This window comes from Danio aesculapii, chromosome 10, assembly GCF_903798145.1.
Source record: "Danio aesculapii chromosome 10, fDanAes4.1, whole genome shotgun sequence".
NCBI classification, from domain to species: domain Eukaryota; kingdom Metazoa; phylum Chordata; class Actinopteri; order Cypriniformes; family Danionidae; genus Danio; species Danio aesculapii.
Window position 1 is genome coordinate 21,616,832 of NC_079444.1, and position 21,714 is coordinate 21,638,545.

General features: G+C 36.2%; 1 protein-coding gene across 2 annotated transcripts; it reads left to right on the plus strand.

The window, feature by feature from the left end:
* Nucleotides 1-1,133: 1,133 nt before the first annotated feature.
* fbxw11b (F-box and WD repeat domain containing 11b) lies at nucleotides 1,134-21,255 on the plus strand. 2 transcript variants are annotated; one of them, XM_056466332.1, is made up of 13 exons: nucleotides 1,134-1,198; nucleotides 6,316-6,375; nucleotides 7,461-7,701; nucleotides 7,868-8,054; nucleotides 8,279-8,369; nucleotides 10,993-11,130; nucleotides 12,204-12,322; nucleotides 12,492-12,741; nucleotides 15,210-15,328; nucleotides 16,287-16,397; nucleotides 17,102-17,180; nucleotides 19,063-19,227; nucleotides 20,385-21,255. In XM_056466332.1, the coding sequence occupies exons 1-12, from the start codon at nucleotides 1,160-1,162 to the stop codon at nucleotides 19,222-19,224; spliced, it is 1,596 nt and encodes a 531-aa protein (XP_056322307.1). In that variant the 5' UTR covers nucleotides 1,134-1,159; the 3' UTR covers nucleotides 19,225-19,227; nucleotides 20,385-21,255. The 2 variants fall into 2 exon arrangements, with proteins under 2 accessions (XP_056322307.1, XP_056322308.1); XM_056466333.1 differs by having other exon boundaries at nucleotides 7,482-7,701.
* Nucleotides 21,256-21,714: the final 459 nt, after the last annotated feature.

A 21,714-nucleotide genomic window follows, 5' to 3' on the forward strand; every position in this document is an offset into this window, starting at 1 on the left:
GACTTACAAGCCTCTAATTTCTTTCCATTTTCTTTTTTGTCCAGTTATATTTTAACAGCAGATTGGTTTTAGAAAGACGAGCCGCAAATCAGTGATATTCTGGGCCTTTAACAATTGTGGCATGATTGGGTGGTCTGATGCCAACTAAGAAAAATATAACCAAATAATGTAAAAGTAAAAAAAAAAAAAAAAAAAAAAAAGAATCAAAACGTGGGCCCACGATATTTTAGCAAATATTATGTTGTATATTTTCTCATTTTCTTTGATCCATCAATATTTTGTATAAATCATTTGTTACATCTGGACACAGACATTAAACGTTCTCATTGTTTGCAAATTGCACTTATAGCTTGTTTATTTTGCAAAGCTATTTTATTCTGAGTTTTATAGGTTTAAAGTTTGAAAAGATTAAGTCTTTAGAAGTTGAGGAAGCCAATTAATTTTTTTTTTTTACCTTTCTCTACACTTGTTTCAAGCCTGTTTGAGTTCATTTTTTTCTGTTGACCACAAAAGGATGGTGTTTTGAAGAATGTTGGAAATGTGGAGACATTTAATTATTTGTTTTTTTTTTTTTTACTTTGCATGTCAATCCTACAAGTTTACAGCGTTTTTCAGAAAATCTTTTTTTATTCAACATAGTCAAAAGACTTGTAACCTCGTGAAGTTGAGTGAATTTAGCTTTTGAGGTGGATAATTAACTTTTGATGCTTTTATTAATTTCGCAATGTATGTTTATATGTAAAAATTACTATTTGGCTGCTGGAACGATTGTCATCAGCAAACGTCCGAGAATGTTCCTCATAACATATGTGAATCATTGGGGATAACCCCATTCTTTACCCTAGCACCAGACGGCGCCCAATCCCTGTTGGTTTTACAACATGCACAAAACCCTTTTTGTCATTTGCCGACCAACCACAGATATTCTTACAAATGATATCCCACTTCGATTATGACGTAGCGCGTCTGTACCCGCTTTGTACCTTAGCAGCAGAAATGACCCAATCACATCGCGGACAACGCCCATTTGGGCACGTTTGGTTATTAGACATCCAATCGGGTGATTCGACTCATGGCTCACTTCCTCCGCCTTTTTTTGTGACGCGTTTGTGTCGCAGGGCGGGGTTTCCATTTTCACTGCGAGTTTCGGGGAACAAACATGGAGACGGAGATGGAGGACAAAACCTTAGAGCAGATGGTGAGTGTTCGAGGACGCTTTTAACAACATTTTCTAACAGCTTCTTAGCACTTTAGAGATTTAAAATACACGCGACAGGTTATAAACGCAACGTGGTTGAATATAGGCAGCTTGTGGAGTGGGTAGGGATCGGTTGTGGGGGAAGGAGAGGTGAGGAGAGAAATGGCTGGCTCGGCTGACAGGGAGGGCCCTACTGTGTACCGCTGCTTCCCTTGGTCGCTTTCACTTCTCTTCCCCGTGTATTCCTCTTGATTAAACAGCTGAGGCGAGTAGATAGGGCAAGCAGTTGTTGTCGGTAGGGGTTGAGGCTTTTTCTTGAGCTAGAAGCGGAGGCTGAAAGAGGGAAGCTGCCGCGGCATCGTGGTGAGTCCGAGTCTCATCGACTTTAGCCGGCGACTGGAGCTCTACTGCGGCGTCTCTGCGCCACTCAATCCAGCCCGAATTTTGGGATCCAACACGAGTTATGGTTAGTAAAAACTCCCAAAACGCTTACCTTGGCTACAAATTACAATTTCGTATACATTAGTAAGCCTCTTTTTACTTCTCACGACACATTTTGACTGAAGTTTAAAGCTGCGTAATAGGAAGTAACCGCTCGTGCTGTCAATTTCTAATGACGTTTCTGTGCCAAACGATGACCGAATATACAAACATTGTGGTTTGTTGCTCGAGGAGTTGTTGAAAACAAGTAATTAAGCGGTTTAGTAAACGGACATCTTTTTAGTGAAACACAGGCGTTCGTTGATGGTGAGAGAAAAAGAATTATAGCAAGCAGCTAGGTGGCTAACCACATCGACCCATTAGCATTCGCAAGCTAATAACAATATTGAAGGATTAAAGAGTTGAGTTTTGTTTAGGCTTTATGCGATAGATACTTTCTACAATAACGTTCTTTAATACTTTAACTGTTATAATTTATTTGATAAGTTTTTATCATTACAATTTAAGGTGAGACAATTGCTATATTGATAAGTTTCTTAAAAAACGATTACTAATTACATTAAATTTACTTTGAAAGTAACTTAATTGCTTTAAGTAATTTGATTACTTGACTGCACAAAATCCCTTAAATCTCAACATGGAGAATAGAAATTAAACTTTCATTTATTCAAATGTTATGGAAATGGGGCGTTTTAGCTGTTAAATTTACTACTAAAGAAAAGTTAAAACTCATATGTATCAAAACAGTAAGTTATCAAAGTAGTGACTTTAAACATGCCATTTTGTTTTTAATTTCTGGCACAGTTCATTGTTTAACCATGTTCAGTTGCTTTTCTGAATTGATTTATACAAAGCTTTTGTATTGACAGTATCTAAGGCAAGTACATTGTACGTAACTATCAATGATCAAAAAATGCGAAGATTTCTTTTTCAGTTGAAAGATACATTTATTACAGTAACTAATTACAAATACTGGACACTATGCTAAAAAAAAACTTCATTTTTCTTATTCCTTAGACCTTGGTCAAATTCTAAGAAAACATCCAAAATACAATTAGTTGCACTTTTTTATTATTATTAAAAAAAAGTTTTAGGGGTTTTTAATCTTTAATGAATAGAATAGTGCAGATAATTGACAGGAAATAGTTGGGAGCAGAGAGAGGGGAAGGGCTGGCAAAGCACCTCGAGCCGTGAATCGAACTCGGGTCGCCGTGAGCACTATGGTGCTGTATGTCAGCGCACTTAACCACTAGGCCATTGGCACCGATTTTTAAGTCTTTTCGCAGTGTATAACTTTGGGTTTGTACATTTCAATTGTAATACATCAAGAGCATAGTTTTGCTCTTGACATTTGATGGGGACCTATAAACCCCCATCCTAACCCCCATTGCAAAACCACTTTACATTCATACTAGTGATGCTGTTCGGTCTATTTTAATCCACTCTCATTACAATTTCTTTTCAATTAACAATTACAATTAAATGAAGGAATAGTGTAATGTTAAAGGAATGTTCAATAAAAAGAGAATTTAATGAAGACTTTATCCATAGTGCAAATGAATCTCATCCATGATGTCTCATACATCAGTATTAATAAAAAGTAGTCCACGTGCTACTCAAGAGTACTGACAGGGATCCTATTTATAGCTGTTTGTTCTGTAGTTCGTTTTTAGACTGTTTTATTGACACTATATCTGCCTAATTTTTTAATTATTATAATTTTTTTTAAATCTATTTATTTATTTTTTGTAGGTGAATTAAGTTATTGGTGAGGACATATACCCTCAGTCCATGCTAGTTCTACGCCTCTGTAATATTTAAAATGTATTTTTTCTCAATTGCATTATTCTCTGAGCCATGTCACTTCAGCATCACTCGGATGCACTAAATTTGACACTATTATTCTTACTAAAGGTATTTGCAAAGGGAAATATTCATACAGATATAAGATGGCCAATATTTTGTCATATTCCTGTCAGTTTTTATATAATATTTTGTGTTCTCCTGCCCATTCACAGTGCTCTCTGAATTATGCAGCGATACCAAAAACACCCACCCTAAAAATTTCTTTAAAAATATTGACAAGAATTTATACCATGAGCCACTTCATCCAGTGTTCATTGTTTTTCCCAGAAACATGTGCAGAATATTCATATTTTATTTGTCTCATTTGCATATCTAACACCAATTTAGAAAATTGATAATGCTCCATTTTTTTTCAACTCATGTAATCAGTCATGTGATATTTGTGTGTAGTTTCATGCCCAAGTTTAGATACAATACCTATTCTGATCTTATTCATTAAAGTAGTGTTTTCAATCCTTGAATATGCTCTTAATTAGTAAAGCTCTCTCTGACTTAATATCTGTACTAGTCAATACAATAACATTATAGAATCAGTTTTGCAAAATGGATTTGATTCTTGTTGCCATGGATACAGTGAAAAGGGTAGGAGTGAATGCTCTTGTGTTTGTCCACTTGAATCGTGAAGCTTGAGGAAGATAGATAAATGGCTTTTACTTGAAGATAACAAGCTATGTATATTTGTGTGTGTGTAGACTGTTGAGAACTCTTAATGAATCGGAAACTTCCTGCTCTGCTGACCTAGAAAGATGACTTGAAATGGATTTGTCATCCCTGGAGTTGGCATTAGTCAGATATGATTATAATTGTTAACTGAAACCAAGTCATACTTTCTCATTGTGACTAAAATAACACTGTGTCTCGCTTCAGTATCACCCTTGATTTCTTCCAGATATTTTGCTGGAGTTTGTAAAGGGTTATATTGTTATTATTTTAATCTATTTAAAAATGTTACTAGGAAGCATTTCATGGCATTGGCAATTCATATAGTTGCCAAGGCAACCGTTTAAGTACTAAAAAACAACAACAAATGGATTAATTCAACATAGTATGAAAAACAAACATTAATTTAATCTAGAGTTTTTGCCTGAGTTTATAGGTTATTATCCCAAAAACTAAAACCCACACAAAAACGTTACTTGAGAAAATATTTTTACTTTAAAAAATATTTTCAGCTAATTTTATATTTTTAAATAATTGATAAAACATGTGATTAAAAACACTAAATGGTAATGAAACATATATAATATAAATAATTTGAATGCTAAAATCTCATCATTGCTCTTTTTAATAATGACAATGGCTTGCTTCAGTATCACGATTTGTATAACAGCAACGTTTTCTGGCAGTTTTAAAAAATATTCCGTCTGTGATGTCACACCACTTTTAGTCCAGAGAGCTTTTGCCCAAAATAGTAGAAAGTTTGGCTGATATTCACAGTCTGAATGGTGACTAGGCCTGTCACAATAATCAATATATGGACTTATCGCACAACACATGGACATGACCTCAATCGTTTTTGGTGATGCTATATACAGTTGAAGTCAGAATTATTAGCCCCCCTGTTTATTTTTTCCCCAATTTTTATTTAATGGAGAGAGATTTTTTTCAGCACATTTCTAAACATAATAGTTTTAATAACTCCTTTCTAATAATTAGTTTTTTTTTGTCTTTGCCATGATGACAGTAAAAATATTTAACTAAATATTTTTCAAGACACTTCTATACAGCGTAAAGTGACATTTTAAGGCTTAACTAGGTTAACTAGGCAGGTTAGGGTAATTAGGCAAGGTATTGTATAACGATGGTTTGTTCTGTAGACTATCAAAATAAAAGATAGGGGCTAATAATTTTGACCTTTAAAATGTTTTTAAAAAAATTTAAAACTGCTTTTATTCTAGCTGAAATAAAACAAATAAGACTTTCTCCAGAAGAAAAAAGATGATCAGACATGCTGTTAAAATGTTCTTCCTCTGTTAAACATCATTTGGGAAATATAAAAAAAGAAATAAAAAAAATTCAAAGGAGGGCTAATAATTCTGACTTCACTATATGTCGCACACACATAAAATCTCTCTATCTCTATCGCAGCCTCTGTTACTTTTTACCTTTTTCTGTTAACATTTATTATTATTATTATTTAAGTTTTCACATTCTGATTCCAATGCCTAATTATTAAATGGTTAATGACTTTTTAAATATTGTTATGAATAAAATATGATGTTTTTATTGGAAAAGTTTACTTTCTTTATGATGATATTAAATTGTCATTCTGGCATAATATAATGAGTGGTATAAAATGGTCTTAAAATGACAATAATATAGTTTATCGCAATATATTTTGGTGCAATAAATCGTACAAAAAATAAAAAGAGATTGTGACAGGCCTAATGGTGACTACGTATTAAAGTAGGTGCTGAGTCGTGGATACTGAGAGGGAAGCTATGGATGGCTTCATCTTGGTCGTGCCTGTATTTGGGATGTAAGCATATCCTAGTGGTGGCCTTGACTGTGGGACAGCTGTTGACACGTTACCCAAACGCCTACACGCCCTGCCCCATCCCACATCTCTACCGCATGCTGATGGAGAGTCTGTCTGTCCGATTATTCAGCACTCCCAGATCGTAGGCTGGCTCTCGGTCCGTTCAGCTGCTTTCCAACAAACAATGTGGTGTGATTTATGAACATATGAAAGCAGATGATGAAAGTCTTTTTGTTTAGGAGTGCTTTCAATTAATATTGCAGTGCATGTTTGATTCAAAACAGACATTACTGTTATTAATGTTAATAATGTGCTTGTTCTTCTTCTGCAGAACACCTCTGTCATGGACCCGCAGACTGCAGACCGCTCTCCAAAGATCACATTGCTTAAGGTGAGGTGGACGAGTCATGCCTCAGGTTTGAATGTCACACGCTGTTAAGAAAATAAACAAATACAACAATAAGGGTCATTTGAGTTGCCTCTCCCTGAGCTCTGATGGATTTTCCTTATTCAAGTACTGTTGACTTAGGGGTTGTATTGCTTAAAATGTGCTTGGTAAAAATATGTGCCTATTTTAGGAGGTTTTATTGTATCCGTATTTAGGATTAGCATTTCCTTCTGAATGTCTTAGGCAGTTATAATGGCCCTGAAAAGATATGGACATGTACACTAGTGACATAACCTGTAGGGTTGTCAAAATTAATAGTTTTTTCGATACAGACTCGGACAATTCGGTATCGGTTCAGTAATAGATCCTCAATGCACAGAGGTATTGGATTGTACCGAATTGATGGCATGAAATGTTACCGAACCGTGGGACCAGTGTAGGTTCACACCTCTAATTACCTGTCACATGAAGCAAAATTTTCAGCTGATATTGCATAATTTAGAAATCTTGCAATATTTCTGTAAAATGTTTTGACTGAAATTGTATGAGCTTTGGTGTTGAGATGCGTTTTCAGATTGTCCACTTTTGACCGCTTCCATAGGTAGTTAAAAACACATTCAACTAGATGCTTTTTGTAATGTTACTGCTTCAGTGCAACTAAAAGCTTGCCTACTTTCTGCTTACTGAAATAATTATCAATCATTATGGATATATTATGTTATTAAAGCATGCTAGCTTGACACTTTAAACGTTGCCTTTTGAAACGGTAAGTTTGCTTTGAAGGCGAAAACCTGTAAGAAGTGCACGTCCTGATTATATTGCTGTCAGAGCAGATTTAACAACTGCAACCTTTTTCCATCATCTTTCAAGCATGTAAATTGGCAAGCTTATGTTGCGTTATTAAACCGAAGCACTTCTTGTGGAATCAAATTGACAAATGCATCTTTTGTCTGGTGTAAACAGACCAAAGGTGTCTTGTAGCAGAGCACCTGCATCTGTCTTAAGATCCTATGATGGTTTTCCTTCCCTATTTTCTGAATCTCGTCTAATATGTTTTTTCCCCTCCTCCCCCTATACAATTCTCCCAGTCTACCTTTATCTGTCCTCAGGTGAGTAATGGACCCTTGACGGGCTCTAGGAAGCGGCCGTCAGAGGGAAATTACGAGAAGGAGAAGGACGTGTGCATCCAGCTCTTTGATCAGTGGTCTGAGGCCGACCAGGTGGAGTTTGTGGAACACCTGATCTCACGCATGTGCCATTACCAACACGGCCACATAAACTCCTACCTCAAACCCATGCTCCAAAGGGATTTCATTACGGCACTGCCAGGTAACACATAGAAGTCTTATTTTTCACCTATTACATCTTACATATTAACCTTACAAAGGTAAAAAGGTTGTGAATGTTTACTCAAATCACACTCTTATTGCATATTTTGTACTTTAAGATTTACATCCCTGGATTTAAACAATCTCTCCAATCTTTTGTGCTCCAGCTCAGGGTCTGGATCATATAGCAGAGAACATCTTGTCATTTCTGGATGCTCGCTCTTTGTGTTCGGCTGAGCTGGTGTGTAAGGAATGGCAGCGTGTCATATCTGAAGGCATGTTGTGGAAGAAGCTGATTGAGAGGATGGTTCGGACAGACCCGCTGTGGAAAGGTCTTTCAGAGAGACATCAGTGGTGAGTCACAATGCTGATATCACTGTTTACATCCCTCAAACCCCCTCATTTATACACTAGCTTTAACAACCTCTTCATTATCTCTCAGTGAGTCATTATGTGTCCAGACATTCTGGGGTCTTCCGTTTCGATTATCCTGTAGATTTTTATTTATTTATTTATTATTTGCCCTTGAATTATGAAGGCATGTTGATGAGGAATATCTGTTGCTGTTTCCTTCACAGGGAAAAATACCTGTTCAAGAACCGCACAACAGAAGTTCCTCCGAATTCATACTACCGCTCTCTTTATCCAAAAATCATTCAGGACATTGAGGTGGGCTATTCAAATATTTGTTTTTGTCTTGTCATTTTACAAGTATATTATGATTTATAAATGTCAGCTCTTGCAAGCCATTGTTTTTAAAGAAAGTTTTGTATATCACACTTGATTAAAATCAGTAAAACTGTTGTTCTGAAGAGACCTGATTGCTTCGTCAGATGAGTTGATTTAAGTTAGGCTTTTATGCCATATAAACCTTGGCATGTGAACATTGACAGAAGCTCACCATATCTGCTTGATCCACAAGAACAAACTACAGATGTTCTGTGCAGTGATGCATGACAAAGAACCTCATTGGTCCTCAATTTAATAAGTGTGTGTGTGCTTTTTTTTTTTGTTTTTGTAACTGATGTTTAGTATGACATCACAGGATCAAACATTGCAATTTGAAATTTAGTCCTGCATTTCAATGTAGTTGTCACTGAAATGTTGCAGTGTGTATTTGGGGGGGGGAAAAACCCCCCGAAAATGATTCAAAATATGAGTGAGTTTTAACTACCAGAAAACAACAGGAGCTGCATAAAGAGACCAATGAAAGAGCTCTCCCTTTTTAAAAAGTAAAGAGAATATTCAGGGTTCTTACAGGTGCTGGTAATCCTTAAATGCTTGGATTTTAATCTAAGGTTTTAAAAGTGCTGAGATTTTGGATAAAGTGCTTGATACGGCTTGAGAATGTAATTGTGTTGCTTTCATAAGTTATGACTAAATGGGTAATAATAATTCACTATTTAAATGAAATATTTTAACATTAAGTTATGTGCAAATGCCATTAGCACTGGCTGTTTTTATATTTGTTTTTAGTTTTACATTCAAGGTGAGTAAATTGCGTTTAAGAGTAAATTAGTGTTGTTTTTTTCCCCTTAGAATACTATACTATATTACAGAATGCTATAAGAAATAGCATATGATATAATGAAGTATGTAAATGTGTAATTTGCCACACTTGTAAAGTGCTGAAAAAGTTTGAAAAGTACTTAAAGGTGCAGTCGCTGATCTGCCAGAATGCTAGCATTAGCATAATAGCTTAGAAATTTTATGACCCTACCCTGCTGTCCAAAGCCACGCCTCCGTAAGTCATGAATGCACGAACTCTCACTGAAAAGATATAACACTAGATCATGTCATTCACCAGTTAGAAAACTCTATGGAGACACATACTTTATGTAGCGTAGTTGTTGACAGGCCAGCGGATGCAGGAATTATATTTCCCCAAAACTGTCACAGGCTGTCACTGTTCAAAAATGAACATGTGTGAATATAAATCAAACTTCACCTCAGTAAAGCTGGTTAGGCGGAAGAGCACATTTACTTATGTTTTGTTGTTCAACTAAATAAAAATTAGATCAGAAAAAAGGAGTGCTAAAAACAGAAATATCCTGTCATCTTTTTACATTACACTTATATTTATGTTCCAAGACATCGAGTGACTTTTCCAATTGTACTCACTGATCCTCGTACATCACTTGTTTTCATCTCCTTTTACACTTGAACAACTAAACGAATGCTTAGGTCTATTTAACCAGCTATATTATCGATGCTGTAAAAGGTACTCCATGAACTTGAAAATAGCCAATCGTTTGCTGGATGTTTTCATCTTCTGTGCATATAAACCCATTTAAAACCAAGAACACAATCAACATAAGCTTTACTTGGTAAATATAGTTTTAAAACATACCTTTCTAAAAGAAATATTTCAGCCGTGGTGTCATCCTTCAGATCGTTGTTTTGAACTGCATAACGTCATTGCCCTCCATCGTCTAAAAGTAATTCCAATATTGATTCAGGGTTTAGAAAAGATTTGATTCTGCATTTGGCAAAAGCCCTTTCAGAAACGATCTTTTCATACATACAAGGCCACGTTGGTCTTTCAGAAAGAAGTTCAGGTTGATGCAGAGTTTGCCTGATGATGTCTCCTGTCAGCGGTAGATCCATGGTTCGCGTGTGTGTGAACGACATATCTGTGCGCTTAAAGAGGTTGCGCAGAAATTCATATTTAAATTTGTTGACTGTTTGAGATACCTGTCGTGATTGAGTTATTTGTTGGCCCGACAATATTTAATTGGATGAACATTTTAGTTTTATGCCTTATCCAGAATATAAAAATACACATTACTATTGGAATGTAAAGAGACTTTTAACCAGCGCAACAAAAAATCTTTCTGAAGACAATAACCTATTACCTTTAAATTTGACTTGAACCCTGAATATTACTTTAGTGCAGCTGTTGTGCAAGCATGCTGATTCAGTGAAAACCTCCACTGGAGATGGAAATATGCATATTTTTTTATTTATTTGTTTTAATTAATTTTCACTTTGTTTTATTTAAACACACACACAGTTGATCTCTTGTTGCTGTTGTTCAGCAGCTCACACAACATGCCTGCCAAACAAATTGTAAAAGGAAACTTTTGACAATATTCAAAAGCATTTATGCAAATATGCAAGAGAGCAGTTTAAAGCATTGACCTCTCTGTGGGTACCAGTGATGTAAAAAAAAGAATTTTAAAATGTACTGTGGCATTGCAAAACTCCAGAGTGCCAGTTTGATCACTTTAAGCCTGATTTGATGAAATGATCTAAATAGTTATAAAGTGTTTGCCTTTTTTTTTTTTTCTAGACTATTGAAGCAAACTGGAGGTGTGGCCGACATAATCTGCAGAGGATCCAGTGTAGGTCGGAGAACAGCAAAGGTGTATACTGCCTCCAGTATGATGACGAGAAAATCATCAGCGGTCTACGAGACAATTCCATCAAGGTATGAAAACACTCTTGACTTTGTAATTCTAGTGAAGCTGTTGTGGGTTTGGTGAAGTCATTACCGGTAAAAACCACACCGTTTGATTGCATCCTCCTTACACAGGTGTGATTTTTAATCTGTAACCACATCTGACCTCAAGTGCGTTCTTGTGAATTATGCTGAAGATGCATTTAATCAGTTTTTGCAACGCATGATCTTGTGACTAGTTGGAGGAAGAGAAGCTCTGAATTCAGGAAATCAGTTCAAGTATTATAATACTGAAACTAGTGAAAAGTGTGTTGAAATGGGTACTGATTCAAGTGACTCATTCTAAGATGAGAATGACTATTCATGTTGATCATATGTAGTTTTAGTGGTTGTTTAAATGCCTCTCAGTGTATTGTTGTGGTAAATGTACTGTTCAGATGCTTTTGCTTTTATTTTTTATAGGTGAAAGTTTTAAGCACAGCCAAATCATTGATCAACATATGGGATATACCTTTAAAATGTTTATTAAAGAAATTCTTGATGTTAAATATTTTCAAAAATCAGAAATTTGCCAGTTTTAACGTTTGTTGTTATTGTTGTTGTTATTTTAGATCGTATATCAAAGTTGGAATATATCTTGTCTTTGCCAACACGTGTATAAATTAAAAGGCTTATTTTATATTTTAAGACTTCCAGAAATCCTTTCAGCTATGGTAAACCTTTTATTGACAATGTTTAAACAGCTTTTATATATATATATATATATATATATATATATATATATATATATATATATATATATATATATATATATATATATATATATATATATATATATATATATATATATATATATATATATATATATATATATATATATATATATATATATATATATAAAAAACACACACAATTCTGATTTATACTGGCTGCTGTAATACAAAACTGGCTGTTAAAATTGTCCAATATATTGGTTCATTCCATTTAGAAATGGAACATTTGCGTAATCACTCTTATCGAGTAAAGAAGTTCAAATTTGAGATTGTGAAATTGATGATGTTTGCAGTTGTGAAAAGACGTCATATGTGTGTGTTTGTCCTCAGATATGGGATAAGCAGACTCTGGAGTGTTTGAAGATCCTGACAGGGCACACGGGCTCTGTGCTGTGTCTGCAATATGATGAGAGAGTCATTGTTACCGGCTCCTCTGATTCCACTGTCAGGTCAGATTTCTATCGTCCTCTTGCTCTCTATAAGTCCTCTGTTCATTTCTCCATTTTTTTTTTTCTCTCTCCCCCCGCTCTTCCATTGCTCCACATGTCTGTTCAGCTGGAATGAATAAGGACCTGATAAAATCTGACTCCTCTTGCCTTCTCTTTTTTTTCCCCCCAGAGTATGGGATGTGAATTCGGGGGAGGTTTTGAACACTCTTATCCATCACAACGAGGCAGTGCTCCACCTGCGGTTCTGTAACGGGCTGATGGTAACCTGCTCAAAGGATCGCTCCATTGCAGTGTGGGACATGGCCTCTCCCACGGACATAAGCCTCCGCCGGGTACTCGTTGGACACAGGGCTGCAGTCAATGTGGTTGATTTTGATGACAAGTACATTGTCTCTGCCTCTGGGGATCGGACTATAAAGGTCAGCACTTCAGTCTGTTATCAGCTGTCAGTCAAAGCACAAATCACTGCTCTTGGGGTTGTATCTGATTTCAGATGTACCTGACCCTAATACATGTCAGTCAACTTCCTCTGGCAATAGTTTTTTTTTTCTCTTATGAAAGTTTACAGACTTTCAAGTAAAAAAATTGTGCATTTTAAAAGATTTGTCTTTTGTTAGGAGAAACAAATCGTTTACAAATCAAAACAATTCTATGTAAAGGGAATATAATTCACTAAATATGGCTTCGAATTACACAAGCAACATTAAAATAATGATTTGGTGCAAATATGCACATTACAAGCAATATGAAAGGGATTCCTCCATCTTAGACAAAAAATAATATCACTCTTGGCACTTTCATATACTAAAAGATCGCTCTGTTATTACAGTTGGGTTTTTACAATTGTTTTACGGTGGGAAAACTTTTATAATATTCATTCATTATTCATTTTGAAAAGTCTTTAATCTAAGACGGTCACTCGGTAAGGTCTATTAGACCACATTTAGAATGAGATTAAGTTTTGGACAGAAAATATCCCACTGTGTGTGTAATATATTTTATATATGATTCAGTAAATGTCACATGAGCAAAGGTTCAGTTTTTTTTTTTCCCCCAAAAAAAATCAGCATCCAAGCATGATCCCCCATTTAAAACACCACTAAATACGTTTTTCAAACTTATAATATTTCCCTAAATGAATATCATTGATACAATAACTTTTAACTAGGTTAATTCTGCTTCTTTGGCTTCCAGATTTGCCTACTTTAGCCTGAAATCATATGCGCGACTTTGGGCTAGGGTCCTGGTACACGACCCAATCCATCTCTGCCAGTAGAACCATGTACATAGTCATCTAGTGTAGAAATACATGCAAGCGTGTGCAAGTTGCTTTGTTGGTAACAGGCAATAGACCATATATGCACAGCTAGTGTTTTTCAGCCAATGATGAACTTTCGGTGAAAGCTTAATGTGACTGTTTATAAGTTTGCTTTTACAGTATCGATGTTGTAATGTTATTCAAATATAATCAGTTAAATAGACTTAAGCAGCCATTTGGTTGTTTACGTGTAAAAAGAGACTAAAGACGCAGGCACTGTCATTAGCAGCAGGCTAGTCCAGAAATTCCATTGAAAATACTGGGGTAAAATTCATTTCTGTATTTTAAAGACAGTGCGGAAAAATAGAATTTAATGCAGTGCTTCTTGTTTGGTCTAATACCCACTTTATATTATGTCGCTGGTTTATTTAAAAATTTTTTTTTTTTAAAGAAATCAGATCTTAAAGCGTGCCGATTTTGTATGGGTATGACAGTTAACTGGAAGACCTGGGGCTGGCTGACTCCAAGTCTGTGTGCATATACCCCATTGCACTCATCAACCACAAGTTCGAGCCATGAGAGAAAGTTGCATAGTGTTGCTTTTTAAACCAGTGTTTCTCAATCAGGATTCTCACACCCCAATGCACTGCACTTTTTATATGCTTTGCCACTTCTGATTTGATCATATGTGCCCTTTCAAAGTGGACTCCCAAGTTATTCTGCTGTGATTTTTCAGTTTGCAGGGAGCATATATGTTTCAATCAAATGGCATTTTAGTGTTTGATATGAAGATTTATATTGTATTTATTTAAGGAAAGATGTCTTATCACACTTTACGCTTTTCTAAGAAGAATATACTGCAGGCAAAGCTGTTGCGCAAATCTGTGAATGAACACTCTGATGTGAAATAAAGGGTTCTTGTGCTCTGGTAGAGAGCAATGAAGCAGTACGGGAACACTGCACAATATGTAGGGACCTGTCAGTCAGAACACAGTTCATGCATGAAGCATATCTAAAAAGCTTGTTCTCTGAATCAGGTGCATTAAATAAGAGAAATGTGCAGATTGTGGATGTGAGGATTAGGATTGAGAAATGCTGCTTTAAGCATTGTTAGATTGCAAAGGCACCAGCACAGAAAAACTTCTTGATTTCCACCAACTGTTTATTAATTTTTTTGCATAATTTATTAAAATTGCTCACTTTTGGTTTAAATTTAGTTTCCTGTTTGTCTAAATCTAGAAGTGTCCAGCAGAGGGCAATAGTGTTACAGGTTTTCTGTTCTCTGTAGAATAGAGAAGCGCTGCAGTTAGTGCTCATATTCTCCAGATGCTCTCCTCTCTGCTGAATTTGGGATTCCGGGAACAGACACCCCTGGTCCACCAATCACTCTGGGAGGGGTGCCAGGTCACTGTGACGCCCCCACTCTTGCAAAACATTCCTTAATTAATGAGATGGGCATTTGGAACTGGTGTGTGTTGATGTCTTGAGGTGGTTTCACATGTAACTTTCTCAGTTTAAATAGTCTAGTGGGTTACAACGGTGAAAGATGGCACGCGGTTTGAAGCTAAAACTAACCTGCTTTAAAAGTGTTGTAGCCAGTGTTTAATCCAGATGTGTAATGTTTTTCAGGTATGGAGTACAAGCACCTGTGAGTTTGTTCGGACACTAAATGGTCATAAGCGAGGAATTGCTTGCCTGCAGTACAGAGACCGACTCGTGGTCAGCGGCTCCTCAGACAACACCATCAGGTATGTGCATGTGTGCCAATTGACTCTTCATTTACTAGAACTCTCTACTTGAAGATGCCACATTTATATCCAGTACATTTTGTCATGCATTTACACACACAGAAATGCAATTATGACCGCAAACAAACAATCATTATATCAATGTTTTTTAAATGCATTTTAATGATGTTTTACTTCAATTCATTAAATTAAATTAGGTACAACCAGATCAGAATGTCCTCATAATACAATTAGGTACATTTTTACTCCCTAGTTGCATTTTTTTACTCCCTAGAATTCTGCAGATTTTTATCCCATCATTGATTGTTTATTTACTTGTGTAAATTCATATTTATTCAATTTTTAAATCAATTTCATTAATATTATTGACTAATATGAAAATATTTATGATTTATTTACAATATAGTTTGTAAAGTAATGTTTTCGGTCTTGTAGTAGGTATATTATATGAGAGAAGTGCTTTGTTTATCAAATAAAGTGGATATAAATATATTTGCATTGTAAACATTAATTAGCAGTTGAAAAGCTATTACTTTTTTTCATATATTAAGGTTTTAGTGATTATACTCCCAAAATCATTCTGCATAAATCTGCAGATTTTTATCAATATTCTGTGCAGAAATGGCAAAAGATTTCCGCAGATTCTGTCTGGCCCTAGTATTCAGTTATGCTTTTTTCTGTCACTTTTCTTTAACATTATTAAATGTAAAGCATAATTTAATAAATGTATCATAATTTTATTCAGTTAATGTAATTTTAGATTCATTATACTTTTTTTGGGGGGGGGGAGCAAACTAAGCTCAATTGGTATGTAAATATTGTGCAAAATTATTCATTTTCCGAATTAAAAATAGAACCTAATAGTTTTCCTTGTTGGTGAAATGTGACCCTAATTCACATGGTTAGTATTAGTTATGGTTTATTTTTCCTCTTAATCGGTGTCAATCCCTCTCTCCAGGCTTTGGGATATTGAGTGCGGAGCATGTTTGCGGGTTTTGGAAGGACACGAGGAGCTTGTTCGCTGTATTCGCTTTGACAACAAGCGGATCGTGAGTGGAGCGTATGACGGGTATGTCTGAGACTGATTCATTCCAAGTTGAAGTGAGTCTTGTAATCTATTTTTATTTTTTTTTTGCATTGCATTGCAGTGAAGAATAGCACAGTGTGGAAAACTATTTTTGCAAATGTTTGCAGACAACCAAAAAGACTGGGAGGGGAACATCTTGTAAAAAGTCTCAATAAAAGAAGCATTTAAAATATGCAGCTTTGGTTATTGGAAACCTAGATTAATCTTAATTTTAACATTTTAAAACTTCAAAGGAGTGTTTAAATTTATAATTTATTAGCAAAATAATTTGTAAAGCTATTGCTGAAATGCAGTAATGTTGGTGGGATTAAATTTGAGCAGTTTTTTTTTTTAGTCTGGATTATGGCTGGTTTATTCCTGGCCTTAATGTGAATAATCTCTTTATTCTCACATCTTTAATTGTGAAGCTGCATTTGTCTGCTCTCAATGCGCTGGTCATTAATCTGATACTTGAGCAGTGCACAATACACACACAGCCAAGGGAGCAGTCACTTTTAATCCCACAAAGCCCACAATTGAATCACAGATTATCTGTAGATTATGTGTGAAATGCGCCTCCAGAGCTGCTTTACAATGGATAAATGTGAAAGGGGGGTATTTTTAACCAATATATTGTGGATTTATGATGGTCATATTTTTTGTGACGTCTAATGGGCTTTTAATATTTTGTGTGTGTGTGCGCGCAGTAAAATTAAAGTATGGGACCTACAAGCTGCACTCGATCCACGTGCTCCAGCCAGCACTTTGTGTCTACGCACACTAGTGGTAAGTGTCTGAATCCTCCTAACCTGACAGCATTTTACCTCAATACTGTGAAACATTCAACCATATCTTAAAATAATTAATAATTGTTTTGTGTACAACACTTTACATTTTATTTGGTTTTTTTTTTTGATCATATTTGACTTGTATACTTTTTTCAGCAAGGATTACACTGATCTAAAGGGATAGTAAAGACATTTTGCATTCTATAAAGACAAATTTGCTAAATATGTTAAATAAATGCTTTCTTTGAATTTTTCTGAATAATTCCTAATAAAATATTGTAATGGATTCTGAAAATCAAATCTCCTTTTCCCAGAATCAGACATGCAAAATGACAAATTAATTAGGTTGTAAAGGGGAAAAACAAGATGGTCTCAAAGTGAATAGTAGAGATGAGTTTATTAGCTTCTGGAGAGATCAGTCAAAGAACAAACTAAACAACTAGAGAAAGATCATTCAAAGATAAATTAGTTAATTTTCCCTCTCCATAAATGGGAGAAAAGCTAATTTATTACAGGGTCATGACCCCCCCCTGTCTCAGCAGAGTGATTTTACACCTCTAGTTTGAAAAAAGTCGGGAAAGTGGGTCCAACTTTTTTTGGGGGTTGGAGTGTCAAGTGGCGGATAAGGGAATGGTTTGCATGAAATGGGGAGTTTCTTTATGTGCACCTCAGCTGAATTTCCCACTGAAAACACAGACGCAGGGGGCATGGACAGTGATTCGAAATGCAACGTTTACAGCGGATCTGAGAGTTGTGTGGAAGTGGAGGATTTTCAGTCCATAATACTGTAGTGATATTACTGTAAACTTAGTAACTAAATCATTTTGACTAGCGTGTGTCTTTTTAAAAACTGAAAGAGTACTGCTGACGATACTAACTAACTTTGCCATCTGAATAAACAAAGAACATTGATCACATAACATCGACCTTAAAGGAGATGAGTGGCAAATCCAGATTTCACCATTTCCCTATTTGAAAAGCTCTCTGGCAGAAAAAAATGTTCTTTACGAATGTATTTTTGTCGCGTGTTGCAGACCACTGTAAGGTCCACACATGAGCTGTGCTCTCATCGTGGGGAAATGGAAACAAAACCTTCGTTGCGGCACTTTTATAAACGTAACTCTGACAACCCATGTCTCCAAACAATTCTTCTACTTGTTTAAATTATAGTTGACAACACAACGTGGCATCTCTCTCAACACTGTAAAAGGTCAAAACAAAGCTATCAAAAACGGTCTTCAAAGCTATATCATGCATATTAATGAAGCAATAGAGCGTGCTGATTGGTTCGAACCAAGTCTTTCTCATCATTAATGAACAGATGTACTAAACTCAATGACGTCACTTTGTACTGGCCGGTACAGACAGGCAATCTCCATGCTGGAATTAACACTTAGTTCTCATGGCTGGGACATTGCTTAATTTCTTTTTAAACCGGGAGAACAAAATTTGCTCTAAACAACACAAAAACAACCAATTTTCACTTTTTAGCTAAATATATGTGTCCTTGTAGTGTTTTTAGCAACATGGGACATGCATATGACTGTCAACATCTCATAAAAATGTGTTTTGGTGTTTTGACACCCTTTAACAACTTATAATACAAGATATAATAATTGCTTTGAACAGACTGACCCTAAATAACATTGACCTCAAAACTAAATGTGTTAAACAAACTTTAGTTTTATAGTGTTTATTTAGAATCGACGAAAGTCAACATTGTTGCAGCATCACAAAGTGCCCAGTTTCACAAATGTATTGCACCATATACTGCAGTGTGTCTTTTTCATTCCCAGTTTGTGTGTGTGTGTGAGTGATGTAGATCCAGCAGCTTTTGTCATAGATGGATTGCTTTAATAATTCTCTCTGTCTGTGCGCAGGAACATTCAGGCCGAGTGTTCAGGCTCCAGTTTGACGAGTTCCAGATCATCAGCAGTTCCCATGATGACACAATCCTCATCTGGGACTTCCTCAACGTCTCAACCAATGGCCAGACTGAAGGACGATCGCCGTCCCGCACTTATACCTATATATCCAGATAGCAGGTAATGCTCCGTTTGACATGTATTAAAGGGCACCTATGATGAAAATCATCTTTTGCAAGCTGTTAGGACAGAATTGTGTGTAGATGTAGTGTGTCCACAGTCATTTTGGAGTGATATAAAGACAATAAAAAGCCCCTTTTTTTTCTTTTTCTTTTTTTCTTCTGATGTTAAAATAGGATTCAAATCACTCCCATTTTGAGGCCCACCACAATGTAATGTAGGAGTGCGGTTTTCCCACTCACCGAATTGATTGACAGTCGTATATTGACATGTCTCTGTAGTAATGCATATAATCATATCAACAAGACGCACATCCTGCAAAGCAACTGGGATTAAAAGATCTGTTCAGCTCTCTGTGATCATCAATCATCATCAAACGTGATCAAGAATGAATTTTACAAGTTTAAAACGTTTTTAAAACGGTGCATGTTTGTAATGAATTACAGCAATTGTGTGTTATTTATTTATTTATTTTTTTTTATTATTATTTTTTTTTTTCAAAACCGTCTGTATCACCACAGCCGCGTCAGTACATTTATACAAGGCGCTTCAAACCCGGTTTGTGGACATTTAAATCAGGATTATTTTTTACATTAGCATAACGTATGTCCATACAGCAGTGGATATTAACGTGTATCTGGTCACATTGCCTTGCAAAAACAGTGCAAAGTTAAACGTGTGTCTGTGTGCATGCGTTAACTTTGTGACAGCATTGTGTGTGACCCATCGCTGCAATAAGGCTTGAATTAACTCTACAAGAAATGCATCAAATAATCATTGGGAAAGTTCTTACTGTAGTATTTCTCACAAACATTACGTGACATCTGCTTGCTTCATGTCTGTCACTGTGCTGTTTATCTGACACAGCCGAGGCGACACTTTGGCAGGCACATGCGAGAAGTGCGCGGGGAGAACTAGCATTAAAGGCACAGGCCACAAAAACAGCTACATTGTGTTCAGAGAAGAAAATTCCAACATTCTGAAAGGTATAATCAATAATCTGATGGGTGTTTTGAGCTGAAACTTTAGACGTATTCTGGAGACCCAAAAGACTTTTCTAAATTTTAAAAAAGGGGTAAAATAGGTGCCTTTGAATCAAATCTTCATTCTCTAATATGCAAACTCTGAAATATATGTTTTATGTGATCTGTTGGCAGGGAAGCCCCGGTGGCGTGCGGAGTGTGTGCGAGTGTGTGTGGGGACTGTTCGGGTGACCCAGTCTCCGGAAGTGTGCCAGGATCAAAAGGTTGAGGAACGCCACCAAACACCCCTTTTTCCCCACTTAACCGCCTCTCTCCATCTGTCCGTTTTATTTCTCCTCCTCTTCAGTCGTTTGGAGGACCACAAACAAAAACCATGTCAGTTCTCTTTCTTCCTCTCTCTGTGGAGGAGGAGGTGGAGAAAAGATGGAGAGAGTGATGCCATTAAACGGAGAACATGAGGGTGGGCAACCCTCACCCCGTCGCCCTGTACAGAGTGACGGCTGCCCCGGCTCCGCCCCCTGGGCTCATGAACTCTGTATCTATCTTTTGTTCATTTTATTTTTATTGATTAAGAAAAAAGAAACTAAAGAGAGGAGGCAAGGTCTGAGTGCCTTCCTTCCCTCGGGACTGTTCTGCATGAATGAGCGAGCGATGGGACATGTAATGTGTGCTGGTCAACCCCTCGGTTTCTGTCTTACGTTTTTTTTTTTGTTTTTTTTTTTTTATGCTTTCGTTTTGTTTTTTTTTAAGTTGGGAAATTGACTTCATATTTCTTTTTCTTGTGTAAATCGTATGAATAACCGTAGTTTTTTGACTTTTCTCCTGTTACGTCGCTCCATTTCTCGTTTTTAGCGCTGTCCGTCTCGTTCCCTTTTTCACTGTCTGCTCGTCTAGGTTCTGAATGACCCATAACTGATCTGAATTTAGTTGTAAACAGAATTGTCTTGTCTAAAATGGTGTTGTATATTGAAAAGATTTTTTAAAGAAGAAAAAAAAAGCGTTATTAATAAGAATAAAGTACTTGACTGTGAAGGAGTGTTAAGAAGATTGCACAAGCGCATCATGTTTTTATAGTGTGTATGTGTGTTCGTATGCCCCGTTCGCCCCCTTTTGAGATAAAGGCTTTCCGACAGGCCCGGATTTCACTAACCTCACACAACCACTGCCAAGACCTTCCAAAAAGCACAGGGCCGCTGTTCAAATATTTAAGTTTACCTCCTGCTCCGAATATGTGGAAATTGGCAGAACTGTCATTTTCGTTCTATTTGATTTTAGCTCCTCTTACAATCTCCTCCATGGCAACAGCCACAATACATCATTCCAGAGCTGCAGCGATTCAAAAAATGCTTGAATGCAGAACAGAATTTTAATCCTAAATCTTCAGAAGTTCCGTCTTAAGAATGGAATTCCATCGAAATGAGGCATTAATATGAGTGATGTCAGGCTAGTATGAGACGTAAGGGTGGACATGGAGACATTATAAAGAGAGGGAGGATCAAAGCAA

Excerpts from the sequence above, each read along its gene's own strand:
- fbxw11b (XM_056466332.1), top strand. The coding sequence starts at position 1,160 with ATGGAGACGGAGATGGAGGACAAAACCTTAGAGCAGATG. Across the intron at positions 8,055-8,278 it reads CTTTCAGAGAGACATCAGTG|GGAAAAATACCTGTTCAAGA; the intron begins GTGAGTCACAAT and ends TTTCCTTCACAG. Across the intron at positions 11,131-12,203 it reads TACGAGACAATTCCATCAAG|ATATGGGATAAGCAGACTCT; the intron begins GTATGAAAACAC and ends GTTTGTCCTCAG.